The following is a 10,365-nucleotide window of genomic DNA, read 5'->3' on the forward strand; positions in this document are numbered from 1 at the left end:
AGAAAAAAACCAACAAATTATGAGTACACTACTAAAAAAACTAATCTTAATATTCCAAACTACTGTTGAATATATAAGCATCAGGCTTTATATATTATTTTTTCTAAAATTTGTATAGAGGCAACGATTTATATAAAAAATGGGAGGACAAAATTATTGTCCTTTCTAATTCAGTACAATCTGATCATTTTTACTCATTTAGTTTTGTTAAATAATTTACCCTTATAAATATGAATAATTATTCGAACATTTTTTCTTAGAAATATATTGGTAGACGTATATGTATAAAAGAATCATTATATTCTCTCTGTTCTCTGTGTACACGTGTTATATGAAATATGAATAGGAATCTAAGTAGCAATAATAGAATGAAGTAACAAACCCTCGACATTTGGAAAAAGATCTCACTATGGTGTAGAAGTTTATATTATTATACACATGTAAAAAACACATGTTATTTAATCTTTTTTTATAGATGATTCCAATATATTTCCTCCATATATTATTTGACAGGTGAGGCCAAGATTTGGGAGGCAAAAACTGACGGCTACTAGGTGGTCAGATGCCATAGGAAATTAATTAAAAAGATTGCAGTAGATTAATTAACATTAATTTATTAAATAGTAATTGTTTTTCTAACAAAACAGCAAAATCTGTCCTCCCTCTGTGTACTTTTGCCGCTTTTTTTGACCAATTTTTTTATCATTTTCCAAATCTACAGGGTTGTCCTTCCTCTGTGTAACTTTGGATTTTGTGTAATAGCCGCCTTTTTTGACCCTTTTCCAAAGGCCATTGCTACGGTGCTTCCTTCCGCAGGTGTGTGGTTGGGAAAAAAGCGTGCCTAACCCAAAGGAAATCAACAAAAAAATCGAATCCAGAATGAGGGAAAAAAAACAAACTTGAAAGTTGAAAGTGACCCCTTAAGTGACCAAAAAAAGAAAATTAGAAGATGCAATTAAACCACAATGAGTAATAAAAACAGAAGTGTTAAACAGTGAAATAAGGGTGGGCAAAAAAAAGAAAAAGGACCTGAAACACAAACCTCATATCTAAAAAGAGAGCCACCAAGGGAGTGAAAGCGAAATAGCATGATCTTCCTGCCTGTGTGACAAGTTTCATTGCAAATAAAAACTTATTAAATTCAAGACTATATATGCCAAAACAGCAGGTTTAAGCCAAGATACTGTAAACATCAAAGATAACATAACTCTAAAGGGAAATACTTTGCCACTTTGATAATATAAAAATAAAATATTTTTATTTTCTAAAATAAAAAAAACCATCTTACTTAACTTCGCCAAAAACCATCTTCTCTGAACCCAAAAGCTGCTGCACAGTTAAAGAACGGGTAACTAAAAAAAAAGGCAACAAAACCAAATTTGACTCTCAATCACTTTGCATGTAAAATCTTCGGGGAAAAAAATTAAATTAAATGTTAATGATAATTGCAAAATCAACATGGACCTCACATACAAATAAGAATCCCATTAGTTATCCCCACATAAACAAAAAAAGGAAAAGAAAAAACGAATATTTGAAAACATTAATTAGGGGTGCATACTTGAGTTCATATTTGCTTCCTTCAAAGCACACAAGTCACAATAATGCAATTAAAAGGAAGCACAAATACAAAATACACTTTACCCTAATACACACACAGCTTACAAAATAACCACGAATAACCTACAACAAAACAACAACCCACCCTACTTACCTGGATCGGGTATGTTCAACTGGCCTTTCCAATTTCTGACTTTGATAATATGAGCTGCAACCAACCACCAATGAAATTAGATTAGTTTCTTTGGCGTTAAATTGAAGATAACAAAAATGAAGTTGCAACCACTGAAAATAATATACAAACCATATTGTGGAGATCAGAGTTGAATCCCTAGGATTTGGGAAACATGGTGAGAGAAAAATTGTCCAAAAAGCTTTGCGTAAAATAATATTCTAATTGATTTTAATACACTTATGAACTTTCCCATATCAGGAAAAATTTTTTTTCAAAACCACACAAAACAACACACAAATATAATTTAAGTAAAATATGCAAGAAAAAATATCACATAACTTCATCAAACAGCTCCTTCTTCCAAGCCAACAGCTCCTTGATAATTGAAAAAGAGGGGATAAAAAATAAAAAAAGTATTTTAAATAGCTTCCAAATAAAACTCGAGTGTTGTACACTTATATATAAATAAGGCACAAAGGTAAGTTTGACTCTCAAGACAAAAAAAGGGCACAAAGGTGAATTTGACACTCAATTTGGTTGTGACAAATAACATCAGAAAAACATAAAAAAAGAAAAAAAAAACAGTAGTAAGGAAACAGGTAACGACTTCTCAACATACAAAATGAGGAAGGCAGCAATTGAAATTGAACCGTATCAAGCCACAAAGGTGAAAAATAAAATTTAAAATAACAAAAAACAGAATAATATGAATGAAGAGTCATACCTAGTAGAGCCATTGCCGCCACTGCAAACACCAGAGCAGACCATCAAAAGCAAATCGTCATCCATCACGCCTATCACTCATAAAAGAGGGAAAACAAAATATGCATTGATACAATAAGTACCCAAGAAAATAAAAAAAAAAGATCAGAGAAACAACAAAGAATAAAATAAAATAAAGGAATCCAGCAGTTGAAATTACACCATACAGATTTTTAAAGAATTTTTCACTGTTTTAACACAATAGTTTTTCGAACTTGAATGCATAAATTGATCAAATTGAAACCGTACTTGTTCACTTATTTTGAAAAGCTTTTAGCATATTCAAACTCAAGATTAAAAATCCGAAGAATACACCCAAACTTATAACAAAGAACAAAAAGAATCTTGAAATCTTTGAATGAGAAAATATCAAAAACTGAAATTTGAAAGCATGTCATTTCACTAATTAGGCAGTATCCAATTCAAGTGACTAATCAAAGCCACTAAGTTTTTGTTAAACTGATTTGAACTCACAAATACTACACTTGGTGTTATTGTAATTATTCCAGCATTTTCGGCTCGGAATAAAATCTACAAACAACAAAAGAAAACCGAGAACACAGAGTCAAACACAATTTCAGAATTTTCACACCCGGAAAAAAGGGTCCAAATCATTAACCAAAAGTAAGAACAAATTATACAGAAATTTGAGACCTTCTTATGAGTACAAATTTATTTGAGAAACTTTAAAGCATGTCATTTCTAGCACCTTAAATCAGTTAGGAAATTGAAGATATTTTAGAATTTTCACATACAAATAAAAGCCCCAAAGAACACACTAAAACTGATAACAAATAAGATAAGGAAATATCAACACTTACACTCCACACATGTGTAGTAGTAAACTCAATTTATGTTTCTAGTCAACATCATATAAAACTTTTAGTTAAAGCCAAGTTCAAAAAGCATCTGAACCAGCATGATTAAATCTGTGCATTGAACAGTTATTATCCAATTCAAATTACTAAAATTTTGCTATACAAACTTATTCAACAAAACTATCAAAATAGCTATAATAACTAACTTCTTTATCCATTATCAGAAGCCGAAGAAAAGCATGTTATTCATTCTCCTCCCTATGATCAATTAAAATCCACATTCTGATGATTTTGAGTGTTATCTTCCAACATTCCTTCCAGGGGTGAGATTAGAGAAGAGCTTTTCTGAATCAGTTGACACTAAGCATAGTTCATTTGTTTCATCTATCACACAAGCAGCAATACAAACAAAACCACCCAATTTTTAGAAGGAAATCCAAGGGAATGGATAAACAGGACCAAAAACAATTACTGTTACTGGAACACAACATCTTATATCAAAACAAAAAACCCAATTTTCAAAACAGAATCAGAAAAGAACGCCCAAACAGGGGCAAAAACAAATCCTGTTAATTGAAAGGAAACTTGAGTATCAAAGTAAACAAATATTAAAGAATCTGAAACAAGTCATAACCACTACATACCTACACCACATGATGGAAGGGGACAGAGAAAGGACAGGGCCGCCGTAAAAATTCCCACCTAACTTGTTGTTTTTCCCAAGATAAGAGAGAGGCAGAGTGACATGAACCCTAGGCTGATTTCCTCTTGAGAACTACCACCGATCTTTAAATGAATCTGACAAATCAGACCAAAAAAAATTTGTTCCCATGATCCTTTTCCATGAACCCTAATCGCACAGGCAGTTATATCAAAGAGAGAGATCAAGAAATAGATGATAGGCATAATATTGAATAAAAAGATGGAAGAAGACACGGTTTGAATTCGAGGGATAGGGAGCCATTACCAATCGACAACGAAGACGCTTGAAAAGATGATGATTGGACCTTTGTAACTGCAACCGCCGTTGCCGAGGAAGTGGGATGCGATTCCTCAGTTGCCTTGAAGCAAGCCGCCGGGATAACGCTCTTCGTGAGCATGTGAAGCCCGCAACAGAGATCTCAGTCTCTCAGCATCGCCGGCATCTCTTCGCTTAGCTCGGTGGGTTAGGGTTTAAAACGATGTTGAAGATACGGCGTTCGGGAGCGAGAAATATGCATTACAGAAATGAGAATTTGGGAGACAGGGAGAGCGATAAACAGAGCGTGAATGGCCAGAGATTATCCGGAGCAGGAGGAGTGAGTTGGCTATCTATGAAAAAAAGAAGGGGAAGGTTGGATTTAGGGTTTCAAAAGAAAAACAGAGAGGAAGGCACGCCTTGAAGCGAAAGAGAGATAACAGAGGGAAAAAGATGAGGGGAGAATGTAACGTGTGTTACCGTTTTAATTTTTTTATTCTAGGTTATTGAGGGGTACAAGTAATAGATAGATAGATACCCAAAATGAGAGCTACTCAAATGAAGATGCAAAAAACATCTTTTTATAAAGATGCTTTGTATAAAAGTGTAATTTATTGATTTGGCCACACTTCAAATAGAAACAACACTTTTATAATATATCAAAATCTAACCCTACAATCCATCATCTAAAGGTCAAAAAGAAAAATCATCACATGAAAACAATTATAATATCTTTATGGGAGTACCTACCACCCAAAATATCACCTTTGTGTTATTGCCGTTTAAGTCTTTAACCAAATCTCCCCGGGCTCCCCGGCATCATAAGAAATCTTTCAGACGGATTTAAATATTTATTTTGAATTTTGAACTGAATTGATTTACAAGGAATAACAATTTCATTTTATCACTTAAATATAATTTTAACAACTTAATATTTAGTTATATGAATATAAATAATGAAAATAATAAAATATAAAAGTTATTATTTACATTACAAATTTAAAAATATATATTTGGAATCAAATTTTTGTATTGACATTAAATATCTATATTTATTTTTATTATTATTATTATTATTATTATTTAGGTTCGTATCATATTTTTTTTCCTACTCCATAGTCCATATAAAGTCCATAATTTTGTTATCATATCCTATCAATCACACAATATTTAAACCAAACAAAAAGTAAGCCCAAACATCATATATCCAAAAATTCTCTGGGACAGAAAAAAGCCCCAACGAATTAATTATGGAATTACCAATTACTAATCACCAACACCTTCCGACAACTCTTGTGATAGTTTCTGTTAGGGGTGTTTAAATATAAACCGATCCAAATTAAATCGTTTATCCAATTCGATTCAAACTGAAAATTGATTAAAACTGTACTAATTTAGATTTGATTGGATTCTATTTTTTGCAAACCGCTGGATTTAATCAGATTTTGGATCTACTTTTCATAACCGATCCGATCCAATCCAATCCAAACTGTATTTATAATTATACTTATAACATGTTCAATTTGTTATACATTTTTTTATTATTCATGTATTATTATTATTTAATAAATATTTTATGTTCAAAATGTTATTTATTTATTTATTTTAACTAACCTATAATTTTATTTCTATTGTTATGTTATCGTTGGCTTTTTAAGATATTGTTAAGACTTGTTATGTTATTGTTGATTATTTAAAATTTGATGTTGAGACTTGTTATATGTATTTAATTTTTTTATTTAAAAAACCGTAAATTCAAACCGATCCAAACCGTTTGTAATCGGATCGGATCGGATTGGATTTCCAAAAAAAATTCATCCAATCCAAGCCGCACCGCACATAAATTAAACATTCGGATCGGATGACTTTTTTTCCTTAAAACCGAACCAAACCGCACCGCAAACACCCCTAGTTTCTGCCACTTCTGCGGACTAAAACCCCAAAGTGGTCCTTGAGATTGGGCGAGTTACCCATACTTGTCCTTGACTTTCAAAATTCCCTAACAGTATCCCTGACATTCAGCTCCAGGACCCATAGTTGTCCTGCAACCCTTTCCGGCGCCAATTCAGCAAACGGAGGGATGATCTGGCACCTCCAATGCCACGCTGGAGCCAGCAACGGCTAGTTGATGTGGCAAATCTGAATTTTGTACCCAATCTGGTCCCTGGTCCCATTAAAACCCTAAAAGCTAAGATCATCCTCTTCATCGCCTGAGCTTCAAACTGCTGCTGCTGATTCCTTCTCAGATCATCCTCTTCATCGCCTCCAGCTCCAGGTAATAACACATATAGATCATATGCCTTCCATTTCGATCTGCTATTTCTCTGTTTCCTGATTGCTAGCTGCTAGGAGTGGCAATGGGTAGGGTAGGGTAGGGTTTAGAGTCAACCCTAACCCTACCGCGGGTTGAGATTTTTATATAAACTCAACCCTACCCTATCCGCGGGTTGAGAATATCTCAACCCTAACCCTACCCGCTCTTAACCCGCTGGTACCCGACCCTACCCGCGGGTTACAAAAAATGCAACGTTATTATATAACTTGATGATAATTTAAAATAGAATTGACTTTTATGTAAAAAAATTTGTTAAATTATCAATTAATGATCTTTTTTTAATGACTAAGGATCTTTTGTATTTAGTGAGAAGTCTTTAGTTCAACATCCACTTAAAATATATTTTTATATAGGGGTGTCCATGGATCGGATCGTATCCGTAGATCCACGGTAAATATCCGCATCCGATCCGAAAATTGTGGATACGATCCGATCCGCAAATTGATCGGATCGGATCCGATCCGATCCGCATCCTTTACGGATCGGATCGCGGATATCAGCTCTATATCCGGTTGAGGCTCAACCCGCACCCTACCCGACCCGCACGAAAACCCTACCCGCACCCTACCCTACCCGCTGCGGATCGGGTTGGGTACCCGCGGGTAGGGTACATATTGCCACCCCTACTAGCTGCTGCTACCATAATATGAATGTAACTTGGCTAAATTTCAGTTTCCTCTAAAACTGTAATCACTCAATACTAAAAACTATAAGCTGCCGCTGCTTTTGTCAGTTTGCAATTGTTTGATGTAGCATTGCATTGTGTTACTTACTGTAGACATGTGCTGCAAATGCAAATGAAAAAGGTGACAAGGCTTCCTTGATTCCTCACTCCAGACGGCCTGCACTCCCCTCTCTGCAAATACCCCCATGGTCATTAGATGCCGCATTATCTTCTTTCGCAAAGACGGATGGTCCTTCCACATCCACCTACTTTAAGGACCCTCTCTCTTAATGGTAAAGGTTCATTCTCTCCATTGTCAAAGGTTGACCACTCATTGTCAAAGGTTGAAGTGATATGTATTTGAAGCAAGGAAGTATCGTAGTCTCTTTTTTTGTGTTTAATAAATATATTATTTTTATATTTGATTTTAATTCTTGTATTGATTGTGTCATGTCCTATACTTTTACAAAATTGCCGAGTCCCCTTATCCGTGTTGTATCATATCTGTGTCGCATGTCGATTCCATGCTTCCTACATGTAACAATTGCCCACTACTGTAACAATTCATCATCTCTGCAATATTAAGCAAAATCAATTTTGACGAAATAGTTATTGTCTGGAATAAAGTGTTCAAACATGAAACCAAAGACTATTTTTATTTTTTGTTCGCATGGTACATTAAAAGTTAAAACTGTTATATTCTTTACAATCAAGTTGACTCATGATACTTTCATTTCTACACAGGTCTGCAGAGAATGCGGTTTGTTAGGATATTACAACCATAAGCTGAAAACTGGCATTTGTTCATCTTGTAAAAATGGAGATAAGATTTCTACCATGAAGCTACCATATGCATGCAAGCTCTTGATTCAGGTATGATATGCTCTTCTCGATAACTTCAATTTATATATTCTGGAAGTTCAGTTATCTGATTGAGATCCTATTCATTTATATGAAAAATTATTGTACCAACTGATAAGTGATCAACTCCTTTGTGTCTCCATTTATATGAAGTTGATTAATCTATCAATTATTTATTTTGAGCAAGAATTAATCCTATTTCACTGTTAAGTTATAAAATGATAGATCTTACGAACCATTCCAAGAATAGAAAAATGCTTTGAAAATAATCAATTTTATTACTGTATGGAGTTATTAGAACAAGGATAGATGCATTTAGTTCCAAAATAGTTTCATATCTTTGTGCATTTTAATCTAGGAAATGAAATTTCTCATTTTCTCTATTACACATTACACTGAAAATAGCACAAACCGAGATCTCCATAATAACGAATTAATTTGAGATGGTTTCAGCTTTTAGCAGCCAGTGAAAGAGGGACATTGCATTGATCTAATGTGGTGCAAATAAGCACGTTAGTTGCTTCTCTTATACTTATTTTGAGAATCTAGAAGGAATAGAAGGAAAAAACTGCAAAGTGGAATCGTTGGAATTTGGAAATGGCTATATTTAGCCATATTAGTCTGCTTCCTCAGAACTCAAGCAAACAAAAATAAAATAACCAAGCTTTTACCACACTGTGTGGGGCTGTTATGCGAATCAAAGTATTAAACTAGAATAGTCAAGTGTATATGAAATTTTAAATTGGTCTATTATTTGAATTGAAAGATCATGCGCATCAGCTTTTAAAATTGCTGTTTGTTGAATGATTTGATTTGGTTCTCAAAATTTTCAGGAACTCCAATCAATGAATATTGTTCCTCGCTTGAAATTGGCAGAAGCGTAAAGTCTTTTCAGATAAAGTTGAGAGGAAAACGGGTTTATCGAAATGGAAGGCATATGATCTGTATGTGTTATTACCTGGAGCTGGAGGCGACGAAGAGGATGATCTGAGAAGGAATCAGCAGCAGCAGTTTGAAGCTCAGGCGATGAAGAGGATGATCTTAGCTTTTAGGGTTTTAATGGGACCAGGGACCAGATTGGGTACAAAATTCAGATTTGCCACATCAGCTAGCCGTTGTTGGCTCCAGCGTGGCATTGGAGGTGCCAGATCATCCCTCCGTTTGCTGAATTGGCGCCGGAAAGGGTTGCAGGACAACTATGGGTCCCGGAGCTGAATGTCAAGGATGCTGTTAGGGAATTTTAAAAGTCAAGGATAAGTATGAGTAACTCGTCCAATCTCAAGGACCACTTTGGGGTTTTAGTCCACTTCTGCGAATGCAGTAAGATTTTTCGCAGTGATATAACACACATCTATTCCTAATGTAGCCACATCGTTTCAGGTGCGGAAAAAGTTTTATTCAACACAGTAGCATGACCCAAATATTTTTCTCTGTCATTTTTTGTTATTTTATTATAAGGCAATTAAGTTGATAATTATCAAATTTAGACCACAATAATTGGTTTGACTAAATACCGATCAATCGAACTAGTCTAATTTGATTTTTTATCTGTGCTTGTATTTAAATTGGTCGCATTTTGTCAAATTTAGAAAAACTTTTTTCTTATTACATATATTTTTTTAATATTACATAATTAATTTAATTATATTTTTATATATTGAATTAATTAATTTTGATTTAAATATTTCAATGAATGACATGCTGATTGAATCATTGAGCTAGTGAATCTGTTTTTTGTCAGATAATCGACTGTCGAATCGATTTTAATAATTATGACTAAAATTTCATAAATTTAACTTAAAAAAATGAGATCAATTTAACACAAAGCATCATTTTGAAAAAAAAAAATATATCTAATTCAATATCCAACTTTTCTTTTCATATTTCAAGTTGGGGGAATGGTCACATTTGTCTAGATCTATGTTTGGATTTAAGAGGATAAGAAAGAAAAATTAAGCAAAGCACAAAATCGTGGATGCATTGGCATCAGGAAAACCGTGCAACCAACCCCACACACGCACCATACCTCGTTTTCTTTCTCTTCACTTCCACTCATTGCATCAAATTCTCTTTTCCCTTTACTTTTTCTCAAGCACCCAAATTTTTGTTTTCAATTTCTTCCCCTTTTCTCTTTTGTGTAATCCAATAAAGTAAGAAACTTTCCCAAACACAAACCCACCACTGTGCCACCTTCGTTTTTTTGTTTTTCCCTTCACTTTCTCAGCTGCCCAA

At 34.0% G+C, this 10,365-nt stretch overlaps 2 protein-coding genes and 1 long non-coding RNA gene across 30 annotated transcripts in view; 2 read left to right on the forward strand and 1 right to left on the reverse strand.

Annotated features, from left to right (window-relative positions):
• Positions 428-4,772, reverse strand: LOC107626042. Of its 28 annotated transcripts, none has more exons than XM_021116400.1 (10): positions 4,283-4,771; positions 3,960-4,165; positions 3,522-3,699; positions 2,972-3,028; positions 2,460-2,529; positions 1,865-1,891; positions 1,715-1,768; positions 1,294-1,352; positions 1,043-1,101; positions 428-841 (listed from the first exon to the last, which is right to left on the reverse strand). In XM_021116400.1, the coding sequence occupies exons 5-10, from the start codon at positions 2,522-2,524 to the stop codon at positions 716-718; spliced, it is 390 nt and encodes a 129-aa protein (XP_020972059.1). In that variant the 5' UTR covers positions 2,525-2,529; positions 2,972-3,028; positions 3,522-3,699; positions 3,960-4,165; positions 4,283-4,771; the 3' UTR covers positions 428-715. The 28 variants fall into 28 exon arrangements, 24 of the variants coding, with proteins under 24 accessions (XP_020972059.1, XP_020972061.1, XP_020972063.1 ...); XM_021116402.1 differs by lacking the exon at positions 2,972-3,028 and having other exon boundaries at positions 3,960-3,968; positions 4,061-4,165; positions 4,283-4,770; XM_021116404.1 differs by lacking the exon at positions 3,522-3,699.
• On the forward strand, positions 7,986-9,025 carry LOC110269069. Its single transcript, XR_002358043.1, has 2 exons — positions 7,986-8,145; positions 8,967-9,025. It is a non-coding gene; the product is annotated as an uncharacterized LOC110269069 (long non-coding RNA).
• The window catches only part of LOC107626045 (E3 ubiquitin-protein ligase SP1), a gene marked incomplete in the record, with an annotated part of 4,819 nt that continues 4,516 nt past the window's right edge, over positions 10,063-10,365 (forward strand). Inside the window, 1 exon segment of the mRNA XM_021116419.1 lies at positions 10,063-10,365.

This window comes from Arachis ipaensis, chromosome B02 (assembly GCF_000816755.2).
Source record: "Arachis ipaensis cultivar K30076 chromosome B02, Araip1.1, whole genome shotgun sequence".
Classification (NCBI taxonomy): Eukaryota; Viridiplantae; Streptophyta; class Magnoliopsida; order Fabales; family Fabaceae; genus Arachis; species Arachis ipaensis.